This window comes from Salmo salar, chromosome ssa24 (assembly GCF_905237065.1).
Source record: "Salmo salar chromosome ssa24, Ssal_v3.1, whole genome shotgun sequence".
NCBI lineage: Eukaryota > Metazoa > Chordata > Actinopteri > Salmoniformes > Salmonidae > Salmo > Salmo salar.
This window is the reverse complement of record NC_059465.1, coordinates 4,120,645-4,145,708: the sequence shown is the minus strand read 5'-3', so window position 1 is coordinate 4,145,708 and position 25,064 is coordinate 4,120,645. Positions and strand designations below refer to the sequence as shown.

General features: G+C 42.3%; 2 protein-coding genes across 2 annotated transcripts in view; one reads left to right on the top strand and one right to left on the bottom strand.

The window, feature by feature from the left end:
- Nucleotides 1–16,580, top strand: part of col27a1b (collagen, type XXVII, alpha 1b) — a 156,332-nt gene extending 139,752 nt beyond the window's left edge. The window contains exons 45-60 of the mRNA XM_014171199.2: nt 96–149; nt 355–408; nt 2,289–2,396; nt 3,993–4,100; nt 4,252–4,359; nt 4,592–4,645; nt 10,418–10,480; nt 10,686–10,739; nt 10,852–10,887; nt 11,264–11,317; nt 11,447–11,470; nt 11,586–11,651; nt 11,942–12,113; nt 12,450–12,559; nt 12,782–13,000; nt 14,671–16,580. Of these exons, the coding sequence (XP_014026674.1) occupies nt 96–149; nt 355–408; nt 2,289–2,396; nt 3,993–4,100; nt 4,252–4,359; nt 4,592–4,645; nt 10,418–10,480; nt 10,686–10,739; nt 10,852–10,887; nt 11,264–11,317; nt 11,447–11,470; nt 11,586–11,651; nt 11,942–12,113; nt 12,450–12,559; nt 12,782–13,000; nt 14,671–14,817 (1,431 nt within the window). The 3' untranslated portion in view covers nt 14,818–16,580. The remainder of the gene's footprint in view (nt 1–95; nt 150–354; nt 409–2,288; nt 2,397–3,992; nt 4,101–4,251; nt 4,360–4,591; nt 4,646–10,417; nt 10,481–10,685; nt 10,740–10,851; nt 10,888–11,263; nt 11,318–11,446; nt 11,471–11,585; nt 11,652–11,941; nt 12,114–12,449; nt 12,560–12,781; nt 13,001–14,670) is intronic.
- A 419-nt stretch (nt 16,581–16,999) lies between these two features.
- Nucleotides 17,000–22,836, bottom strand: zgc:101858 (SDR_c11 domain-containing protein). Its single transcript, XM_014171200.2, has 8 exons — nt 22,696–22,836; nt 22,353–22,523; nt 18,498–18,676; nt 18,114–18,207; nt 17,775–17,844; nt 17,626–17,662; nt 17,465–17,528; nt 17,000–17,208 (listed from the first exon to the last, which is right to left on the bottom strand). The coding sequence occupies exons 1-8, from the start codon at nt 22,717–22,719 to the stop codon at nt 17,050–17,052; spliced, it is 798 nt and encodes a 265-aa protein (XP_014026675.2). The 5' UTR covers nt 22,720–22,836; the 3' UTR covers nt 17,000–17,049.
- Between the last annotated feature and the right edge of the window lie 2,228 nt (nt 22,837–25,064).

Below are 25,064 nucleotides of genomic sequence, written 5' to 3'. Positions count from 1 at the left end.
ATGTTTATGACTTGCTAATATGTCATTACTTACACTGACAGTATCCACATAAATACAGTATCCAGCTATTCATCATGTATGCATTTCTATTGTAGGGACATCCTGGATCAAGGGGAATACAGGGGCCAAAAGGATCCAAAGGTGATCAAGTAAGGACAACAGACCTTGACAAGTAACAACATATCTGTAGTATCCAGTGTCATTGTATACCATAACAACTGTTCATTTTACATCATGACATCTGTTTGAACCACTGTTATACCTCTATGACACAGTGTGATTGATTTAACCTATGGTATGATGACATCATGTCACAGTTGGTTGTTGACTGTTGTTTACGCTGATCTACTCCAGGGTCAGAAAGGCAAATGGGGGAAGCGAGGTGAATCTGGGACCAAAGGACCACTGGTAAGTGGGACACCTACTTTGTAAAGCAATGCAAAATGTACCTAATTTAATTGATTGATTCACTGATTGAATCAAATCAAATTGTATTTGTCACATGCACCGAATACAACAGGTGTAGTAGACCTTACAGTGAAATGCTTACTTACAAGCCCTTAACCACCAATGCAGTTTTAAGAAAGAAAATAAGTGTTAAGAAAGTATTTACTAAATAAACTGAAGTAAACAATAAATAAATAAAAATAGTCTGGGTAGCCATTTGGTTAGCTCTTCAGGAGTCTTATGGCTTGGGGGTAGAAGCTGTTAAGAAGCCTTTTGGACCTAGACTTGGCACTCCGGTACCGCTTACCATGCAGTAGCAGAGAGAACAGTCTATGATTAGGGTGGCTGGAGTCTTTGGCAATTTTTAGGGCCTTCCTCTGACACCGCCTGGTATAGAGGTACTGGTTGGCAGGAAGCTTGGCCCCAGTGATGTACTGGGCCGTACGCACTACCCTCTGTAGTGCCTTGCGGTCAGAGGCCGAGCAGTTGCTATACCACGCAGTGATGCAACCAGTCAGGATGCTCTCGATGGTGCAGCTGTAGAACTTTCTGAGGATCTGAGGACCATGCAAAATCTTTTCAGTCTCCTGAGGGAGAATAGGCGGTGTCGTGCCCTCTTCACGACTGTCTGGTTTGTTTGGACAATGACAGTTCGTTGGTGATGTGGACACCAAGGAACTTGGAAGCTCTCAACCTGCTCCACTACAGTCCCATCATTGAGAATGGGGGCGTGCTCGGTCCTCCTTTTCCTATAGTCCACGATCATCTCCTTTGTCTTGATCACGTTGAGGGAGAGGTTGTTATCCTGGCACCACACTGCCAGGTGTCTGACCTCCTCCCTATAGGCTGTCTCATCGTTGTCGCTGATCAGGCCTAAGACTGTTGTGTTGTCGGCAAACTTAATGATGGTGTTGGAGTGAACGGGGAGTACAAGAGGGGACTGAGCACACACCCCTGAGGGGCCCCCATGTTGAGGATCAGTGTGGCAGATGTGTTGTTACCTACCCTTACCACCTGGGGGCAGCCGTAAGGAAGTCCAGGATCCAGTTGCACAGGGAGGTGTTTAGTCCCAGGGTCCTTAACTTAGTGATGAGCTTTGAGGGCACTAGGGTGTTGAATGCTGAGCTGTAGTCAATGAATAGCATTCTCACGTAAGTGTTCCTTTTATCCAGGTGGGAAAGGGCAGAGTGGAGTGCAATAGAGATTGCATCATCTGTGGATCTGTTTGGGCGGTATGCAAATTGGAGTGGGTCTAGGGTTTCTGGGATAATGGTGTTGATGTGAGCGATGACCAGCCTTTCAAAGCACTTCATGACTACAGATGTGAGTGCTACGTGTCGGTAGTCATTTAGGCAGGTTACCTTGGTGTTCTTGGGCACAGGGACTATTGTGGTCTGCTTGAAACGCGTTGGTATTACAGACTCGGTCAGGGACAGGTTGAAAACGTCAGTGAAAACACATGCCAGTTGGTCAGTGCATGCTCGGAGTACACGTCTTGGTAATCCGTCTGGCATCGCGGCCTTGTGAATGTTGACCTGTTTAAAGGTCTTACATCGGCTACGGAGAGCGTGATCACACAGTTGTCCGGAACAGCTGGTGCTCTCATGCATGCTTCAGTGTTGCTTGCCTCAAAGCACGCATAGAAGTCATTTAGTTTGTCTGGTAGGCTTGTGTCACTGGGCAGCTCATGGCTGTGTTTCCCTTTGTAGTAGGATTCAGTCTTAGTCCTGTATTAACGCTTTGCCTGTTTGATGGTTCGTCGGAGGGCATAGCGGGATTTCTTATGTACTAGAATGCAGGTTATTATACAGTATATATGCTTATTTATGTGTATTTCCTAGGGTCCAGAGGGTCATCCTGGCCCAAAGGGAGTTGTGGGCAGAGAAGGCCTTGAGGGCCAGCCTGGAATGGACGGCCATCCTGGGAAAGACGGAGACAAAGGAGTAAAGGTAAGAACAGACAATAACTGTGTTCTCCTCACTGACTGAAATGACCAGGGCCTCATTTCCCAGAGCCTTTGTAGCATTAAGATCATCGTTAGAACCTTCTTACATTTACATTTAAGTCATTTAGCAGACGCTCTTATCCAGAGCGACTTACAGTAGTGAATGCATACATTTCATACATTTTTTTCTCCATACCGGTCCCCCATGGGAATCGAACCCACAACCCTGGCGTTGCAAATACCATGCTCTACCAACTGAGCCACACGAATGTATCTTTAGTAGCCAAGGTGTTTCCCAGAGCCTTTCTTTGGTAACATGGCTCTTAAAAACCGGTGTACATCTACGAGTGATCCAGAACACTCATAGTGCAAAGTGCATCGTTAGATGCTTTTTTGCCCTTACACATCATTTTGTTCACAGAAGATCTACGCTGAATATAGAATCTAAATATTTAAGCTATCCATCTGACTGTGACTGCGGATAACTTCAGAACGAAGTTGACTAAAAATACAAAGTATTTGCAATTGCTACAAACAAGTGAAGGATAAAATGATGCTTCAAATGAAAACCGAGATGACAGCATTAATAAATACGTAGGCTACAATGAACCAGTACCTGGGCTTGCGGAGATGAGATCTCCTCTGACACCCAGGATCCTTCAATTCAAAGTCCCATTAACCTACTCTGCAGATGTTATAGCATCAAAATACATTTGGTACTCACCAAAATATGGAGTTTCGCAGAGCAACTATAGTCATTATTGCCATTATGCACGGTATGTACTCACAAAAAAGGTTTGCCTCAATGTGTTTCATGATGTGTGATAACATGTGTGCAATGATTTAGTGCACTATTATTGGGTAAGCACAATAAGCTGCTTCAATAGCCTATTTGCAGCCATAGGTGGTCATATCTCTCTAGGAGCTGATTCGTTGTCAGTATTGTGGAATAGTTTTAATGTTATGGTAAGATTTAAATGGAGAAAGCTGATCCGAGTGTCACGACTTCCGCCGAGGTCGGTCCCTCTCCTTGTTCGGGCGGCGTTCGGCGGTCGACGTCACCGGTCTTCTAGCCATCGCTGATCCATCTTTCATTTTCCATTGGTTTTCTCTTTATTTTCTACACACCTGTTTTTCATTATCCAATTCCATGTTCATGTATTTAACCCTCTGTTTCCCCCATGTTTGTTGTGGGTGATTATTTATATGTTCAGTTCGGTTCATGATGGCTGGTTTTTGGACGGGTGCTGTGTTCACCCGTGCGTAATGTTTACCGTTGGTTATTGGTCAAGTGTATTTGTTTACCTTGTGCCTTTATTTTTTGAGTAAAGTACGTCGCTCACTCATTTTGCTCTCCTGCGCCTGACTTCATGCACCAGCTACACCCACCTTCTGACACCGAGAGCAGCACTCCTTTCTTTCGATCCTATCAGTATCAAAACATGGTCTAACAAAAAACGTATAGCGAACGTTCTCTCTACGTGCTTGTTTGAGAAACACTCTTAAAAAGTTGGCTCGTAAATATCAATGCATCTTAATGCTCAAGTTATGTTTTCTGTAAGGCTTCAGTCATCATCAGCTCTGTGTGTTCACTCCTCAGGGGGAGCAAGGGGACGACGGAGAGTTTGGTATTATCGGCAAAACTGGAAACGACGGTAAAACGGGCGTGCCAGGGCTTCCAGGCGATCAGGGCCTCTTTGGATCGAAGGTGTGAGAGAAGAGAACATGCTCCAATGAACTATAGAGACCCATCATGTTTACCATGTTAGACATTGTTTAAGGTGTTAAGAAAAAGGAATATGCACTTTGCTTGTTATTCCATTAAAACTGTTTTCTGTCCATGTGTGTGTGTGTCACAGGGTGAGAGGGGTCTCCCAGGCCAAACTGGACCTTCAGGGAAAAGAGGCCACATTGGTGGAATGGGGTTGCCAGGGAAACAGGGTCACCAGGGGCCCAAAGGACAGCCTGTGAGTAACATAGCAATAGTGAGGAGTCAGAGAAGAAGTTGCTCATTATGTAGCCCTATTCAGTCTCACTTGACTGAAAATTCTTGGTCACCAAACCGATTTGTCATCGTTTGCATCTGTAACTCAAAGGTTATTTGGTTGGTAATGAGTAATGACCATAGACTTATGGTAATGACTAGAATATGTGATGATGCTGGTGATGAAGATGTTTCCGTCTCTCTCCTCTCCTCAGGGTGACACAGGTGAATCAGGGTACCCAGGGGTTCTCGGAATGTTCGGACCAAAGGTACGCTACACTTCCCTCTGTTTTCATCTCCCACCTGAGTCACATGATCAAATGAAACAATTCATTAATCATCCAGAAAGTTTCCCCCACAAGAATGACCTGAGCCGTAAACATGGGTGTGACAAGGCTGGCTGTCACCTTGTGCGCTTAAAGGCTTAAAACGTACACTGAGAATAAAACTTGATTTATTGTGCAAGATAAAACAATAACAGCTTGGCATTATCAGGTGCTAAAACAACAGCTCCCCTTTCAGACATGGACTCTAGAACATTCGGAACACACCTGTTTTATGCTGTGGCATGAGCAATAATCTAATTACAGTCCCATCAAAAAGTATTCACACCCATTGACTTTTTACACATTTTGTTGTGTTACAGCCTGAATTTACAGCCTGACAAATTAATTACAAATGAAAAGCTGGAAGGTCTTGAGTCAATAAGTATTCAACCCCTTTGTTATGAAAAGCCTAAATAAGTTCAGGAGTAAAAAAGTGCTTAATAAATCACATAAGTTGCATGGACTCACTTTGTGTGCAATAATAGTGTTTAACATGATTTTTGAATGACTACCTCATCTCTGTACGCCACTCATACAATTATGTGTAAGGTCCCTCAGTCGAGCTGTGAATTTCAAACACAAAGACCAGGGAGGATTTCAATTATTATTATTTTTATGTAACCTTTATTTAACTAGGCAAGTCAGTTAACAAATTCTTATTTACAATGGCGGCCTACCCCAGCCAAACCCTGTGCGCCGCCCCATGGGACTCCCAATCACGGTCGGATGTGATACAGCCTGGAATCAAATCAGGAACTGTAGTGACGCCTCTTGCACTGAGATGCAGTGCCTTAGACGGCTGCGCTAATCGGGAGCCCTGTAACGGCCGTCGTCGCAATGAGACCAAGGTGCAGCGGAGGATGTGTTCATCATTAGGAATTTTAATAAATGAATGAACACTACAAATGAACCACGAAAAGAAACGACAGCCAAACAGTCCTGTCAGGATTAACACTAAACAGAAAACAATCACCCACAAACCCCAAAGGAAAAACAGGCTGCCTATGTATGACTCTCAATCAGCAACAACGATCTACAGCTGTTCCTGATTGAGAGCCACACACGGCCAAACCAAAGAAACAAACCAACATAGAAAAATAAACATAGAACGCCCACCCATGTAACACCCTGGCCTAACCAAAATAGAGAACAAAAAAAACCTCTATGGCCAGGGCGTTACAAGCCCCAAATGCTTTGCAAAGAAACGGCACCTATTGCTAGATGGGTAAAAATAAAAAATAAATTAAATATCCATTTTAGCATGGTGAAGTTATTAATTACACTTTGGATGGTGTATCAATACACCCAGTCACTACAAACTCAGTTGCCGGAGAGGAAGGAAACCGCTCAGGGATTTTACTATGAGGCAAATGGTGACTTTAAAACAGTTACATGGTTTGATGGCTGTGATAGGAGAAAACTGAGGATGGATCAACAACATTGTAGTTACTCCACAATACTAACCCAATTGACAGAGTAAAAAGAAGGAAGCCTGTACAGAATATAAATATTCCAAAACATGTATCCTGTTTGCAACAAGACATTAAAGTAATACTGCAAAAAATGTGGCATAGCAATTACATTTTTGTCCTGAAGCGTTATATTTTGGGCAAATCAGCCAACAAGATGAGTAGGCCTAACGAACAGCAAAAGCACTAGCCTATGTCAATCTACTATTCCCATAGTACAAAAGTTGACTTATTCTGTGTGATAAAAATAAATATTCCAAACATAGTCTAGGACAGTTGTGGAATGCGATAGATCCAAAATTAATACAACCATTGGCATTAAAAAAAACTGTTTTACGCAATGAGGCTTACGCAACAGAGCAGAACGTTTAGCTTAAAATGTTAATCCATTTTTATGGTATTTCTTCACATTATAAGCGCAGCAATGCGCACACGGCAGTAGGCTATAAACACACGTGCTGCTTCTGTATGACAGTTAGGCTCTACAGACCTTGTAAAGCAGATAAATGTGCTTAATTTTAAGAAGTTATTTGGCCACTTTAGTTGTGATATAAACCTTATCAAAACATATAGGACTATGGGCTAGGCTACATGAGGTGTGCAACTATGATTCAAAAAAGTCGCAAAAAAATGACTTTTCCCGCGGTTCATTTTCATGCCAGCCAGGTAGGCTATACTCCTGTTGTAAAGATAAACAATATGCTTTATAGTAGGAAAGTTGAGAACTAAATATAGTAGGCCGAGCCTATAGAAAGCTGATGGGAACCTCTTTTTAATAGAGGCCATCACTCTGTTTTCTCACACAATTGCATAGCCTATAGAAATGTTGCGCAACATGAGCTCATGGGTTCTCATGAAGTCTTTGATTAGATTTTCGATTACATTTGCATTGATGTCAGAGTGATTAGAGGGACAACAGAGTGCTGAGTACCAGGCAGTTAAGCAAGTTTGGCAGGCTACTAATGACCATCAGCAGCATCAGAACTTTGGATTCCTAATTACTGAGACTAAATGGTCATATGGAATTTGACTGCCTTCGTGGATTGTGACCGCCGATGTGGCGGTAATACGGTCACCGCAACAGCACTGTTCCTGAGTGGCGGAGTTACAGTTTTGACTTAAATCTACTTGAAAATCTATGGCAAGACCTGAAAATGGTTGTCTAGCAATGATCAACAACCGATTTGACGTAGCTTGTTGAATTTTGAAAAGAATAATGGGCAAATGTTCTACAATCCAGGTGTGGAAAGCAATAAAATATAAATGTAACACGTAAAATGTTGGTCCTATGTTTCATTAACTAAAATAAAAGATCCCAGAAATGTTCCATACGCACAAAAAGCTTATTTCTCTCAAATGTTGTGTACAAATGTATTTACAGTAGAACAAATACCGTGACGAGATCCTGAGGTCCATTGCCATGCCATTCATCCACCGCCATCGTCCTATTTTTCAGCATGATAATGCACAGCCCCATGTTGTAAGGTTCTGTACACAAAAAGTTATTCCATGGGTTGCTTACTCACCAGACATGTCACCCATTGAGCACGTTTGGGACGCTCTGGATCGACGTGTACGACAGTGGGGTCCAGTTCCCGCCAATATTCAGCAACTTCGCTGAGAGGGACAACATTCCACAGGCCACAATCAACAGCCTGATCAACTCTATGCGAAGGAGATGTGTCGTGCTGCATGAGGCAAATGCTGGTCACACCAGATACTGACGGGTTTTCTGCTCCACACCCCTACCTTTTTTTTTTAAGGTGTCTGTGACCAAGAAGCGGGCTGATATAAATACTATGCATGCCAGTCTCTCTTGGCTAAGAAATTATGGGCAGAAAGACAAATTCAACCTCATCGTTCATCGAATCATATGGCTTATTCATCACAAAACCATTTGATGTTGCCAATTATTTGAATGATTACTTTATTGGCAATGTGGGCTAACTTGGCCAGGAAATACCAACAACGAACAGTAAGCCATCATATTCATGCACACAAAAGGAAATAATGAAAGAAAAGCATTGCAAGTTGGAATTTTGTAAAGTTAGTGTGGGAGAGGTGGGAAAATTATTGATATCAATCAATAATGACAAACCTCCTGGCATTGACAACTTATATGGAAAGGTACTTAGGATGGTAGCTGACTCTATAGCCACTCCTATCTGTCATATCTTTAATCTGAGCCTAGAGGAAAGTCTTTGTCCTCAGACCTGGAGAGAAGCCAAAGTATTTCCGCTACCCAAGAGTTGGAAAGCGGCCTTTACTGGTTCTAACAGCAGACCTATAAGCTTGCTGCCAGTTCTTAGCAAATTGTTGGAATAAAATGTATTTGATCAAATACAATGTTATTTCTCTGTAAACGAATTATCAACAGACATTCAGCATGCTTGTAGAGAAGGGCATTCACTCACACAAATTACTGATTGGTTGAAAGAAATTGATAATAAGAAGATAGTGGGAACTGTAATGTTAGATTTCAGTCCAGCCTTTGATATTATTGGCCATAGCCTGTTGTTGAAAAAAGTATGTATTATGGCTTTACAACCTCTGCCATATTGTGGATTCAGAGCTATCTATCTAATATAACTCAGAGGGTTTTCTTTAATGGAAGCTTCTCTCTCTTTCACTAATTGTGGTTGTTCTCTTTCTCTCTCTTTCTCTCTCTCTTTTGCTCTCTCTTTCTCTTTTTCTCTCTCTATTTTTCTCTTTCTTTCTCTCTCTTTTTCTCTCTCTCTTTCTCTCTCATATTCATTTTCGGGATGGAAAAATGTTTTAAATATAAACTTAAACGACTAAAACCAGATATAAAGTGTGTAGAGAAGATAATGGACGTATATATATATTTTTTAGAATATAATCTAGTGACAACTAACAATCACCAAAATAAAAGCTAGACAGTCAGGGAGAATTGAAAATTCCAAAAACAATTAATTTAGCAGTATTAATTGTGTTATGTTCGAGCAAAAGAACACAGCAAAACTGGATAACATGGCAAAATGCATAGAAGTGCAGGAAACTAGCTTTAAAACTGCAAAATGTTATCTCAACTCCATGGCACATTATATTGAATCGCAGGAAATTAGCTTTAAAACAGCAGCATTTTCTCTCAGTTGCATGGCAAAATGTGTCGAGTTGGAGGAAGTTAGCTTTTAAACTGCAAAACAAATTCTCAGCTTCAGGGAGAAATTTGTAGAATTGCAGGAAATTGGCTTAAAATTTGGACATTTTCTCTGCAGCGCCAAGAAAGGGGCCTCTAAAATGTTCTTTCAAATGTAGCCACGCAATGGCCGACCACGCTCATTGCCACGCCTCCTACCACGCCCCCTGTCACACCCACCACCTAAGCCCTTTTTTGATCCAGAAAAAATCCTGCAATGGTGAATGAATGAAACACAACAAACACATCATGCTCTTGAATTAATACTTGCATAAACATTTAAAATAGTTAAATGTCTCTAGTGAAGGACCCTCTCCTTCTCAGTTGGCCAAAAATATGGTTCTGATAAAACAACACCAAAAAGCATAACCCATTTTCAGTGTTAAATCAGAGATTGTCTGGAGATTATTAGAGAGCTTGAGAGGAATTTAAAGCCTCAAACCATTTGGTAGCATTTTTTGTTTTTGCTCTGAAAGGGATCAATCAGAATTAAAGACTGCTGCATTGGGACAGAACGGTCCACAATAAGTTTAACGCACCCACACATAACATCACTTAACACGCCATAACTTTTGTTACTCTGCTACTCTGTAGTGATGTTGCTCTGCAGGTGCTGGCCAGCTGAGAAAACAGAGACGTTAGCAGGCTTTACTGAACTTTTAGGCAGTAATTTAGTGTGTCGTATGACTGCCAGTGCTCCACTTGGAGATTTTCCTAGTGTTTCAGTTTGATATACAGTGTACGCACATTCACACAACAGAGGATGCTAAACAGATGATATACCCATATGGTGCAACCTTCCACTCATTTGGCCCATATCATCATACTTCACATTCAGTGTGCATTATCAACATGTATGTTTGTCAACACATGTATTTGTATCCAACAAGTTCTCAGTCTCATGTCAGAATTAGACCTTAATCCATGTTTCTCAAACACCCTAGCAAAATCGAAACATGCTTGAAGGTAAAAGCGCTCATTGTTGCCTCTGGTGGCCGATTTCCACATCTCCTGACATCCTCAGACATGGATGGACGTTGAATACTGACTTGTATAATGAGTGACCTGGCTGTTGTATCTCCATAGGGACCTCCAGGAGATCTGGGCCCAGCTGGGATACAAGGACCAAAAGGGCCACATGGATTGATGGTAAGAAGAGAAAAGAAAAAATGTGGACATTATGATCCTGAGTTTTTACCTGAACAAGGAAAACTCTGGGCCGTAGCTGTAACTACAAAGCCATTTTTTCCCCCTGGTTAGGCCAGGTAAAAATGATTCTCTGTCTATTGTCACTGCCTTGTCAGATATCTACCTATACTTCTACTTTATCACCATGGTTTTTCTCTCTCTCCAGGGCAATGTTGGTGCCATAGGCCCAGTTGGTATCATCGGACCCAGTGGTAGTCCAGTATGTACATCATTATATCTCATACCTTCTGATATGCAAAGCATGTTAACCCTTTCTCTTATTTGGCAATAATGGAGGGATTTCCCCTCTTTCTTTTCTCTCTCTCCATCAGGGACCCCAAGGTGACAAAGGGAGTCGAGGGGAGATGGTGCGTGTCCATATCTTTGATTAATCCTATCCCCTATAGACCGAGGTTGCGTCTTAAATGGCACTCTATTCCCTATATAGTGGGTACCATTTTGGACACAACCCATGCTTAGTATGGAGAGCACACTACTTAAAGTACATTTAGCTTCGACGCCCAAAGCCCTTATCATTTCCCTTAGTGCTCCTCTGTTGTAGAAAAATTTCAGACAGTGAGAGATGACTGTTGGGCTGCTGCTTTTGCTTCTCCTGGTAAAGGAGTTTAAATGATGAAATCCATGATATTGATTGGTCAAGACCAGTCCCCAGTAGGAGTATTATTGTCTAGTGTATTGGGGGTTTATTAATCCAATCGTGTTTCTGTTTCTTTTCATAAACAGGGGGTGCAAGGACCAAGGGGCCTTCCTGGTCCACGTGGACCACCTGGGCCCCCAGTAAGTCCTTTGTGTTATTTATGTTACTCTGTGGCAGTGTTAACCTAATTTGAATATAAATTATTTTGTATACTGTACTATGACTGTACAATACATTAAAACCCCCTTTCTATTTCCTTTGGTTTCTAGGGTCTCCCTGGTTCTCTGACATTTGTAAGTCTGCTTTACCCTTATGTTAAAACTTGACTGTCTCAGGAAGGATTAAGAGGAGGCGTGAAAGTAAGTGTTCCAGGGTGGTCTTACTGTGTAATTTTGTCATCTCTTCCAGAGAAAGGAGGCTATTGGAGCTGCTTTCCAAGTCATTATTGATTCCCATGCTGCACTGAGGTCAGAGGTGAGTACTCTGTGAGATTATCCCTTGGGAATTCATCAATGTGGCCAGAGGATAATTGTGTGTGTTAATGTTGGTGTGTAAAATGTGGTGCACATCAAACATGGTGCCGTTATATGGAGTTAGATGTACAAAACTGAAGTCTCTTACAAATCAATGATTATGGGCTTCTGTAGGCTCCCCATATGTTGACTTTGTCTTCATACATTTTAGCACATTATCGTGTCTGCCTTATACAGAGGCAATTTATCTCCTATTGGTGCTGTGTGACCGTTGTCCTCGTTCCATTCTAGAGTTACCATGACATGGACCTGCCCATGTTGGACCACCAGGGTACAGAGATCTTCAAGACCCTCCACTACCTCAGCACACTGATCCAGAGCCTGAAGAACCCGCTAGGCACCCACGACAACCCAGCACGCATCTGCCGAGACCTCAAGGACTGTGAACAGAGGATGAACGATGGTAAGGAAGTTGGAACTAATGTCGACTGAAAGACATGAAAAGCTGTGACATTATTTCCACAGAAAAATATAAAGTTAATTTATTCAGTTACTAGGTCCAATAGTTTAACCTGCATGTGACTTGACAAGGAAAAAGTCTGGGCTCATATGTGCTATAACTACGGCATAAACAATAAGTCTATATATCTGACGAAGCTAGTGACACCTCTTCCAAAAGCACCACATCCTTGCCATAGCCCCTCAGAACTCAGCTGTCAATATGTGTCCACTCTAGTGAAATTACACTACTCCTGTATCCAAACTCCCTTTTCACTCAGTTTATTTTTCCTCCCTTAAGGCACTTACTGGATCGACCCAAACCTCGGCTGCTCTGCTGACACAATCGAAGTGACGTGTAACTTCAGCAGCGGCGGTCAGACCTGTCTGAAACCCATCACAGTATCCAAGGTCAGCATCAACTTCTATTGCTCTCACTATCTGGCTCATTTGAATTTCCTGTCTTTTGTGGTTTTCTGACAAGCCCTAACCTTTAAATTCAAATAGGATTTGGGGGGGATTTAGTAATCTCGGCACCTAGAACCAAATCTTGCATGCCTGCTGGTGTTTCGTCTGTCACAAGAGACTACGGATGGAATTGTAATGGTAGTTGATGTTTGTCTCTGTCTGCAGCTGGAGATTGGTGTAGGTCGCATCCAAATGAACTTCCTCCACCTCCTGAGCTCTGAGGCAGTGCAACACGTCACCATCCACTGCCTGAACGTCCCTGTGTGGGCCAACAGTTCCTCCCTGGAGCCCTCCCCCACCGCTGTGCGCTTCAAGGCCTGGAGCGGAGACATGATCCAGGCTGGAGGACTCTTAGAGCCCCACATAGTGAGGGATAACTGCTGGGTATGTTGACCAGTCAAAGATTGCTCTGCAACACTTTGCATAAATGCACCAATATACCATGTAATAAGGATACTCTATTATTACTTATCTAACCAGAATGTATTTACCCAGTTGTACAGTGCCTTCAGAAATGATTCATACCCTTTGACTTATTTCGCAATTTGTTGTGTTACAGCCTGAATTAAAAAATAATAATAATGTTTCACCCATCTACACACAATACCCCCATAATGACAAAATGAAATCATGTTTTTTTGTCATTTTTGCAAATGTTTTGAAGATATCTCATTCATATAAGTATTTCCATTCCCAAGTCAATACTTTGTAGAAGCAGCTTTGGCACTGATTAGACCGGAGTCTTTCTGGGTAAGTCTCTAAGAGCTTTCCACAACTGGATTGTGCAACATTTGCCCAATATTATTTTCAAAAATGTTAAGCTCTGTCAAATTGGTTGTTGGTCATTGTTGGACACCCATTTTCAGGTCTTACCATAGATTTTCTAGTAGATTTTAGTCAAAACTGTAACTCGGCCACTCCAGTGTATATTTGGCCTTGTGTTTTAGGTTATTGTCATGCTGAAAGGTGAATTCATCTGTGTCTCGTGGAAAGCAGACTGAACCAGGTTTTCCTCTAGGATTTTGCCTGTGCTTAGCTGTATTTTGTTTAATTTTCATCCTGAAAAACTCCCCAGTCCTTAATGATTCCAAGCATACCCGTAACATGATACAGCCATCACTATGCTTGAAAATATGGAGAGTGGTACTCAGTAATGTGTTGAATTGGATTTGATATATTTTTGACAGTATTACTTTAGCGCCTTGTTGCAAACAGGATGTATGTTTTGGAATATTTGTTTTGTCAGGCTTCTATTTCACTCTGTCAATTACATTAGTATAATGGAGTAACTACAATGTTGTTGATCCATCAGTTTTCTCCTATCACAGCCATTAAACTCTAACTGTTTTAAAGTGACCATTGGCCTCATAGTGAAATCCCTGAGCGGTGTCTTTCCTCTCCGGCAACTGAGTTAGGAAGGACACCTGTATTATTTCTGTAACCGGATGTATTGATACACCATCCAAAGTGTAACTAATAATAACTTCACCACGCTCAAAGGGATGGTCAATGTCTACTTTTTTTGTAAATCATTTTTTACCCATCTACCAATAGGTGCCCTTCTTTCTGAGGCATTGGGGAAAAACAGAGATGAGGTAGCCATTCAAAAATCTTTTTAAACACTATTGCACACAGAGTGAGTCTGCAACTTGTGACTTGTTAAGCACATTTTTACTCCTGAACATATTTAGGCTTGCCATAACAAAGGGTTTGAATACTTATTGAGTCAAGATATTTCAGCTTTTCATTTTCTATTAATATGTTAAAAAAAAAATTTAAAACATATTTCCACTTTGAAATGGTGACAAAAATCTGAATTAAATCCATTTTAAATTAAGGCTGTAACAACAAAAAAATCGGGAAAAAGTCAAGAGATGCGACTGAATACTTTCTGAAGGCACTGTATTTCATATCAATCTGCAAATAGTGCAAAGCATGACCAAATACTATTCAGTCTCTGCATTTTATGTTTTATACTCTGTGCTCCAATATTCAAATTGTTTGATATCTTATCTCCAAGATTTTCTAACCAGCAGAACTTCCTTGTCTTTCAGATCAAAGATGGCCACTGGCACCAGACCCATTTCATCTTCCAGACCCAGGACCCCAACTTACTCCCCATCCTGGACGTGTATAACCTACCAGCCACAGAGCCTGGGTCGCACTACCACCTAGAGGTGGGTCCTGTGTGCTTCCTATAGAGGCCTGTTGTTATAGAAGCCCAAAATACATTACATACACAGCCTCCTCATAGGAGTGACTTAAGGGGGATGGTGGAGGTTAGGAGGGGCTCCCTGTCCCCATATACTGGGGCCCGTCAGGAGATGCAGGGCAGGTCAGGTCCCTTACCCTGCAGCATATGCTCGGACTGCAGAAACAGAAAGGGGGCGCCATTGAGGGACTGACCAGGAGAAACTGCAGAGATACTGGGGCATCTCGCACTATAGTTCCTACCGCCTGCCCGAGGAGAAGATATTAAGCTTTGGCTTCTTTCAGGGACTTGTTTTACTGTTGCACAGTATGAGCCCTGAATGCCAGAGTGAGAGAAAATAATATGACAATCTCTCTTCTGACATCACACTTGGACAACGTTTTTAAATTATTCCTTTTCATGGTCTGCACTCAACATTTAATGAAAGATGTATAAAGTAATAGGGAACGATTATACATGTATTAGCATATTATGCAGTACATCTTATCTTGTTAAATGTCATACATACACATATATTATTTATACATGTTATATGTATATCTTAATATAAAAGTGCAATAGACATCTCGTTCTGCAATTTTTCAAAGCAATTCAGGTTTACAGTGATCTCAAAACATTGGATATAATAGTATCATAACATTCAGGTGTAGGAATAGATCATAGCATACATCCACAGGTGTATGCTTTCCAGCCATCTTCTCCTGCCTAGTCTGCAGATGAGGTATGAATCTACTTGTACTTGTGACTTGGTGCAGAAGAAATGCCCACCAGTCTACGAAACACGATTGCGTTCACACACAAACATTTCTGATGGGCGTTTCCCTAGTCAAGTGAATTGAAGCTTGTAAGAGAGTGGATCCAGAAGAGTGTCAGTCTGTCTACCTCCCATCTCTCATCTAGCTATGGTGCTTTCAACTAAAAGAGAAACAGAGATGACACCTGATACCTGGTGCTAAAATAATTAACTGACTCCTGTGGTGGGTCTTGTTTAATCTTGACAGAATATATCTACATGCCTTTTATACTTCAAAAGGGAATATTTTTTTATACATTATGAATGCAAAGATTTTTTTGATCAAATTCACTTTTCAAGCTAGCAAAACAGCGTTTTCCCCCTGCATCATTATTGTATCCCCTTTGTACGAGTCTGAAGCTATTATTGAAGATTTAGGTCTTGTTTTTATTACTTGTTGAAATGTATATAATTATGCAAAGCTTTTTGTTGTATACAGTGGATCCCAACATGCTAATTTATGTTATTTAATGTCCATGGGTTTTGCGACTTTGTCATCCATCACACTTCCCATCATCAGAGCATTTTTTATTTTCCATACATTTGGGGCTTCATGGATTTCGTTGTGTTTTTTTTTATTTTAATTTTTTTAACTGTACTGTATTTGGACCGTTTTCAATGCTTTTACACTTACTGTTTTCCACCTTATTGTTGACCATGTTTGTGATACTCTACAGACCAACCAACCATAAACTCAGAATACCTCTCATCACACCAACCATAAACTCAGAATACCTCTCATCACACAACTCAGAGCCCACCATTTGCATTTATTTCATTACTTTAACACATCTGAGTGAGACAGCAGATTTTTGTTTAGGGGAAGGGATAGATGTTAGTGGTTATAATGCTCATTCATTCATCTTTGCAGATCCTCTGTCTGCTTCAAAATATTGCAGCTTCTAGTTCACTTTCCTTTACTTCAACATTCAGGTGTTCAATAAATATTTGAAACCGAAGAAGATCATTGTGTTTTAACATTTAAAATTGTAAGCTACAAAGACACCTTGAACGGAGTTAGTTTTCAATAAAAGTTGTCAATAAAATATTGAATTCATTATTATCATAGTGCATACACCGAGGCTTTTTTGTCGTTGTAAAATAGCTAACGTATTATTGCAACTGAAATATGAAAAGTTCCCTTTTAAAGTGTAAAAACTCTTACACTTCACACCTTCACCACGAGGGCACTCACGTTCCAGTTTGAAACCCAAATCTCCCATCTAAGCGTACAGTCATTTAGTTGAACACAGAAGAACTAAAGGATCTTGACATGATTTCACTTTTATAGCCCTAGACTAGGCCATACTCTACATTTCATTATATTCTGTCTGTCTAGACTCAAAATATATTTTTTCAAATGACACAAACCAAGTGAGGCAGTTCAGGTTTGTATTGGCTGCCAGTCAATGATCATGTCACAGGATATTATCTTGGACACATGGCGTGGCGCCCCCCATCCACAGGTAGGTTGACCCCGGTAATGAAGGTGGCAGCATCTGACGCCAGGAAGGCTATGGCATGGGCCACCTCCTCCACCTCACCTGGTCTCCCCAGGGCGTGGGTCTGCTTACACTTCTCAAGGAACTGAAGGGGGGAGGAGAGAGGAAAATGGAGAGAAAGAGAGATGGGGTAGGAGGGAGCAAGTGAGTGAGTTCGGTGAGACAGAAAAATATTGCATTATAACTAGGTGACTGACAACATTCTCTGTCATATAGTAAGCCATGAGCTCTCTAAAACATTGACATTTTACAATATACAGTACATACATTTTGGAACCCCAGCCAGTGAACACAACCTTGTAAAACAATGTGTTAGGTCCCTGTATAACATAGTAGGTTACCTGAGCATACTGCTCCTCATCCAGCCCCGCTCTCCTGTGGACATCTGTTATGATCACACCAGGACTGGAAGGAGAAAGACAACAGAGAGAGAGAGATCAATATGGTCGTAATAACTACATAACAAATAATAATTAAGTAGCAAAACATAGACTTGACATACCAGACAGAGTTCACTCGCACTTGCTTCGACGCTAGCTCTGGGAGAAATATGAGTCGTATGAGTATCTCCAGTGTTTTCACCCACTATAACAATACATATTACAGAAAATAGAATGAAAAGTGAATGGGAGAAAAACAAATCGTTCTTACCGAGTGCTATGCATCGTGTGAATTGGTCAATAGCGGACTTGGACATACAATAGGCAAGGACACCTGGGAACTAGAAACAAATGTACAATTGTGTGCATCAGAAATCATACTGGAATAGTGTCACAGGTGGGATCCGAAGCTCAGTCTCCTGTTTGGGAATCCAACATCTTAACCATAAGGCTAGGAGTACATTTCCATTTCGGGCAGGTGACACTGATTATTTATTTTTTATCAAAGGCAGGGCTACCTCATCATGAGAGCATGAGTCTGACTTGCCTCCGCTACAAAAGAATGCCAACGAAACACACACACACACCCCGATGGTCTGGTAATACTTACTGATCGTTGCCCGTTGACACTGGACACATTGACAATAGAACCCTTAGTCCTGATGAGGTGAGGCACACACAGCTGAGTCAGATGGTACACTGATCTGTGGAATAACAAATACATTCAGAAAGAAAAGGGCGGAGGGGGGGGAAACAGTTCAAATAGAGATGTTAGTGTCTGAAAAATATTGACATGATCTTCTCGTACATGATTTTGCATAACAATGCACTGCAATTAATAAATACAGAACATGGATTTCAGGCTTCATCCAATGAAAGCTTCTTTGTAGTTTGTGGTGCCCTAGATACGTCATTCAAACGCCCTACATTACATATAATCTTCAGTCTATCATGAAGTCTATTCTTCAGGGTATTATAGGTCTGCTAATCCTACCTGACGTTGACGTTCATGACCTTGTCATACTGAGCCAGGTCACCTGTCTCAATGCTGCCCATGGCCAGAATGCCAGCGCTGTTGATCAGCACATCCAGCCGGCCAAAGTGGGCAATGGTCAGTTCCACTGTCTTCTTTACGGTGTCCTCATTAGTCAGGTCCCCTGGTACAAGCAAGGGCTGGTGGGCAGCAATGGACAAGATCATGTTACTCATTCATCACTTTTGTTAGTGTGGTACTGTCATAATACAGGTATTGCAATTAGGAGCATTCGATATAGCTCGCCACGGGAACTAGTGGGCGGATTTTACCAAGGAAAAGAGTTTCAGGTTGGATATTTGACGGATATTCACGCTTTCAAACCACTTGAGCCACAGACTCCAAATAAGTGTCATGATGTTGGAAAAATTGCGCACAACATTGTACAGGTCTTACTTTCACGATTTGGACATTAATTTGCTTTGCAAAGCCAATAAACGAGGAAATGTGAGCAGAATTTTGTATTCCTAGTTGAATTAGTTAGGCAGCGCAAACAAAGTACAAACGTTTTTTACATTTGAATTTCAATAGCTCCTTGGACATGTGACCTACAGGACTCAAACAAGGTTCAGAATGTCCACTGACTAACCTTCTATATTGCACACCCTTTAGTTTGTCCATTTTCATTTCACATATGTTTTTACATTAATTTGCCTGCTCTGCCCCCCTGAAGGACCGTGTCACTTACACACCTATTCACTTTGGCCTTATTGACCTCCAGGCAGACATTGACCTGGTAACCTCTGACTCTTGGCCTCTAGGCCTACACTCCCTGCCTGCCCTCTCCCTGGGCCTGAGAATGTATAGCTTACTCCCTGGAACTACAGACCTCCACACCTACTCTCCCTACCCGGTCAACACCCCTTTCCCTTGGCTGTCTATAGTCCCGCTGTCAGGAACCACGTGCACCTGGTAACCCGAAACAGGCTCTTGGCACCTGGTAATTTGAAACAGGCTATGTGCTCCTGGTAAGCCGCCCACTTTTTTCTGCTCACAGACTAAGTTCCCACTCCAACCTCCATGGCCTGAGGGCTGCCCCCAGCCCCTGAGTCCGGCCGCCCCTGCTTGGACTCTGACTGCCCCCCGCCTTGATGGAGGCCTCCTTGTGCACCTGGTAACCTGAGATAAGCTCTGTGCACCTGGTGACCTGCCCGCTCTTATCCGCTCAGAGACTAAGTCCCCAACCCAACCTCCACAGCCAGAGTGCTGCCTCCAGCCCGAGTCCGGCCGCCCCTGCTTGGACTCTGAGTGCCCTCCGCCTTGGGGGAGGCCTCCTCGTGCACCTGGTGACCTTTTGACTTCCACAGCGAGTCCCAACCTGACTCACAGTCCCACCAGAGGACGGACCCGGGCGGATGGGCGGCCACCACCTAGCCCCCTACCTATCCAGAGCCCGATGTCAATGTCTTATGCCTTCTACCCACCTGCCTGGGCTCTCTCCCACTCTGTGTCTGGCCTCTGGCCCTTCTCCGTGGACCTGGTAAGCCGTAAGTAAAGGAGGATGGTGGAGGAAGACGCCTTCCGTCCCTGACAAATGCTTGGATCGAGGGCTGACTTTCAATAGATTGCAGCAAGTGAGCTGCTCTGCTACGTATGAAACCCTGACCCAGAATCAGGTCGTCTACAAGTGATTTAGCACCAGGTTCCCCACAAACATGCGGTGCGCATTAGGAGAGGGGCAGCAACTCATCTGGCTGCACCCCAACCCCGTCAAGAACGGCTCTACTCACCTGCCAAAAGAGGCAGGCTATCCCGGGCCAACCGAAGATCCGCGGCACTATGGTATCGTAACGTTTAGGGGGGATTCTGACTTAGAGGCGTTCAGTCATAATCCCACAGATGGTAGCTTCGCACCATTGGCTCCTCAGCCAAGCAAATACACAAAATGTCTGAACCTGCTGTTCCTCACGTACTGAGCAGGATTACTATTGCAACAACACATCATCAGTAGGGTAAAACTAACCTGTCTCACGACGGTCTAAACCCAGCTCACGTTCCCTATTAGTGGGTGAACAATCCAACGCTTGGTGAATTCTGCTTCACAATGATAGGAAGAGCCGACATCGAAGGATCAAAAAGCCACGTCACTATGAACGCTAGGCCGCCACAAGCCAGTTATCACTGCATCCGCTACAAGACCATGGTGCTTGCCTACGGAGCTGTGAGGGGAACGGCACCTCCGTACCTTCAGGCTCTGATCAGGCCCTACACCCAAACAAGGGCACTGCGTTCATCCACCTCTGGCCTGCTTGCCTCCCTACCTCTGAGGAAGCACAGTTCCCGCTCAGCCCAGTCAAAACTGTTCGCTGCTCTGGCACCCCAATGGTGGAACAAGCTCCCTCACGACGCCAGGACAGCGGAGTCAATCACCACCTTCCGGAGACACCTGAAACCCCACCTCTTTAAGGAATACCTAGGATAGGATAAAGTAATCCTTCTAACCCCCCCCCATAAAAGATTTAGATGCACTATTGTAAAGTGGTTGTTCCACTGGATATCATAAGGTGAATGCACCAATTTGTAAGTCGCTCTGGATAAGAGCGTCTGCTAAATGACTTAAATGTAAATGTAATACTTCCTGCTTAAAAGCCAAAAATTCAGAAGGATCGTGAGGCCCCGCTTTCACTGTCTGTATTCATACTGAAAATCAAGATCAAGTGAGCTTTTGACCTTCTGCTCCACGGGAAGTTTATGTCCTTCCTAAGCTCACCTTAGGACACCTGCATTACCGTTTGACTGGGAGGTGCACCTGTCAAACTCCCCACCTGCCAGAGACTGTTCACCTTGGAGACCTGCTGCGGATATGGGTACGGCCTGGCGTAAGATTTACACCCTCTCCCCTGGATTTTCAAGGGCCAGGGAGAGCTCACTGGACGACACCGAAACCGCAACGCTTTCCAGGGCTTGGGCCCCTCTCTCGGGGCGAACCTATTCCAGGGCACCCTGCACGTCACAAATAAAAGATTACTCTCCCGGTGCTCCGCCAGCTTCTCCGGGATCGGTCGCGTTACCGCACTGGATGCCTCGCGGCGCCCGTCGCCGCCAGTCCATTGACATTCTGAAAGTAGTTTGAGTCCAGTAGGTCACATGACCAAAGAGCTATTGAAATTAGAATGTTTACAAAATTAATGTAAAATCGTGTGAGATGAAAATGGACGAACTAAAGGGTGTGCAATGTGTAGGTCCACTGAGTGTACATTCTGAACCCTGTTTGAAGTCAGTAGGTCACATGACCAAGGAACTATTGAAATGTTACATTTTTAAAAATTCATTTAAAATGTGTGAGATGAAAAGGGACAAACTTAAGGGTGTGCAATATAGAAGGGTAGTCAGTGGAAATTCTGAACCTTGTTTGAGGTCAGTAGGTCACATGACCAAGGATCTATTGAAATTCAAAAATGTAAATAAATAATTTAAAATAGTGCGAGATGTAAATCGACAAAAAAAAAAAATTGTGCAATGTGTGCCATCTGGTTAGCTAGAACCAGTTTTTAAAGTTTTAGGAGCAATGGTTAAAGAGCTATTGAAATTTGAAAAAATGTATTTGTCACTATGTTGACAGTCCCTAACTGCTGTTGGTGGACGTAAGGAAAGCTACAGGCGAATATCCAACCGGAGTCTTTACCTCGGTGCGGATTTTGCACATTTTAATTTAGACAATTTTATTATAGTGACAACCCACCCACCTGGGCAGAAGGACTGAATGTAGAACGTTATTGTTAGCTACTCTGTAACAAATACTACACCATGTCAGCGTAAACGATCTGTTACTTTGTATCAACATGACAATGACATGAATTGCACACTGGACTGTACCTCGGCAGCACCCAGGTCCGTGCACTGTTTGGCTATGTGGGTGAGGTTTTCGACGTCGCGCCCGTTCAATGCGAGCAAGGCACCAAGTTTAGCGAACATCATGCTTGTCCCTGCCCCGATGCCCGAGCTAGCACCTGTGATCAGAGTCACTTTGCCTTTCAAAGATGATACCTAAAGAGACAAAAATGAATGTAAACAAATACATTAAGGTCCAGTGAAGATTCCATTTGGATAGGCTGCTTGCTGCGAGTTTACAACAGATTTAAGCAGACAGATAAGGCAATAGGCAGCGTTTGACAGCGTGCTAATCTAACATGAGCATGCACAAATAATTCTGACTCACCTTAAATCCTTCCTCTGAAGCCATAACTGCTTTTAAATTACTACAACCAGGTTTAAATCCAGTGAAATCGGTCAAGTTCACTCGTGGCAGTGTTTAGCAACTCCGTCCCAAGTTATTTACGCAAATTTCTGACGTCATCAAAATGAGACCATAAATGGCAGAATGCAGTTTTCTTTGTGGATTTCACAAACGAAGGCGATTCAAGTGTATCATCATGATGGAAAAATTAAAACACACACTTATTAAAAATACTTTATTTGGTACAAAATGTAAAATACAAAGTAATATTTCAAACCAAAATAATATTATTGGACTAACAAAGCTGCAATCATTGTATTACCGAATGTGTTTAGAATCATAGCATGTGTGTTGGCCCAATAGCAGACCTTTAGCACAAAACATAGAAGCTAAAAAAACTGATTTTCATAGTTTCTTGTTCATTCTCCAATCAGAACGGTCTACTGATTATGGATGTAGCTTCGGACGCGGGATATGTACGATTTGATTTATTTGACGAAAGAAAAAAACAATACAACCTCATGTGGATACAATGCATTTAAAAATCATAGAGGATAACACAAAAACATTTTTAAACTTCTTTCCATTGTGGTCTTCTTGTTAACAGAATGCATTATTCATAAATGAACAACAAATTAAAGATGGAAATCGAATGGAGTTGAGGCAGTTCGGAAAAGTCAAAATGGACTGAGCAGACGGCGCATCGATGGTACAGTACAGCCAATGAGAAAGTCAGACAAGCCAGGAGCTCTTTATCAAGGCCATCAGGGCCCATTTCTTTGTCCGACGTTCCCAGTTCCTCCATAGTAGCCGATCATCCGTTGCTGACAGTGTAGCACTCACCTGGGTGATGCTTTGATGCCTAGAAGGCCAGCATCCCAGAGTCACCTCTTTACTGTTGACAATGACACTGGTGTTTTGCGGGTACTATTTAATGAAGTTGCCAGTTGAGGACTTGTGAGGTGCCTGTTTCTCAAACTAGACACTCTAATGTACTTATCCTCTTCCTCAGTTATGCACCGGGGCCTCCCACTCCTCTTTCTATTCTGGTTAGGGCCAGTTTGTGCTGTTCTGTGAAGGGAGTAGTACACAGCGTTGTACGATATCTTCAGTTTCTTGGCAATTTCTCACATAGAAAAGCTATAATTTCTCAGATCAAGAATAGACTGACGAGTTTCAGAAGAAAGTCATTTTTTTCTGGCCATTTTGAGCATGTAATCGAAACCACAAATGCTGATGCTCCAGATACTCAACTAGTCTAAAGAATGCCAGTTGTATTGCTTCTTTAAATCAGGACAACAGTTTTCAGCTGTGCTAACATAATTGCAAAATTATTTTCTATTGATCTATTAGCATTTTAAAATAATAAACTTGGATTAGCTAACACCACATGCCATTGGAACACAGGAGTGATGGTTGCTGATAATGGGCCTCTGTACGCCTATGTAGATATTCCATAAAAAACCTGCAGTTTCCACCTACAATAGTAATTTACAACATTAACAATGTCTACACTGTATTTCTGATCAATTTGATGTTATTTTAATGGATTTTTCTTTTTCTTTTCTTTCAAAAACAAGGAAAGTTCCAAGTGACCCCAAACTTTTGAACGGTAGTGTATATGGAGCCACCAGACAAAATTTAGATAGAAGCAGTGTTCTGCTAATATAACAATGTGCACCTTTCATTTTTCCTTGTCAATCCCAGCCGATACAGATACTGTGCCTATAGTATTATGTAAAGGGTTGTTTATTCTACATGGATTTGTTACTACATTTGAAAACTAAAACCACTTAGTTTAGAATATCTACATAAATTCAGCAATTGCATTCTTCTCATATTACTCTGTGCTTCTACATCTGCATTGCTTGCTGTTTGGGTTTTTCTACATCTGCTCATGTAAAAAGGGCTTTATAAATCAATTATTCAAAGGTAATTTGCTGTCATTTGTTTGCTGTCTTGTTTCGTCTTGTGTTTGATTGTTGTGTTGCTGTGATCAGGGCACCCTTGTGAATGAGACCCTGATCTCAATGGGTTTTCCCTGAATAAATAAAGAATGAATAAATAACAAAAAGCTTCCCCCGGCATCTCACCATACATCATCCTGTAATTATTAACGCTTCGAGATTGCTTCGATCACATGGACTGGGATATGTTCCACATTGCGGCGAACAACAACATTGACGAATACACTGATTCGTTGTGCGAGTTTATTAACAAGTGCATCGGTGATGTTGTACCCACAGCGTCTATTAAAACATTCCCCAACCAGAAGCCGTGGATTGATGGCAGCATTCAAAACTGAACGTGCAAACCACTGCTTTTAATCAGGGCAAGGTGACCGGAAACAT

Excerpts from the sequence above, each read along its gene's own strand:
- zgc:101858 (XM_014171200.2), bottom strand. The coding sequence starts at position 22,719 with ATGGCTTCAGAGGAAGGATTTAAG. Across the intron at positions 17,529-17,625 it reads GTGCGAGTGAACTCTGTCTG|TCCTGGTGTGATCATAACAG; the intron begins GTATGTCAAGTC and ends TTCTCCTTCCAG. Across the intron at positions 17,209-17,464 it reads ATGAGGAGCAGTATGCTCAG|TTCCTTGAGAAGTGTAAGCA; the intron begins GTAACCTACTAT and ends TCCCCCCTTCAG.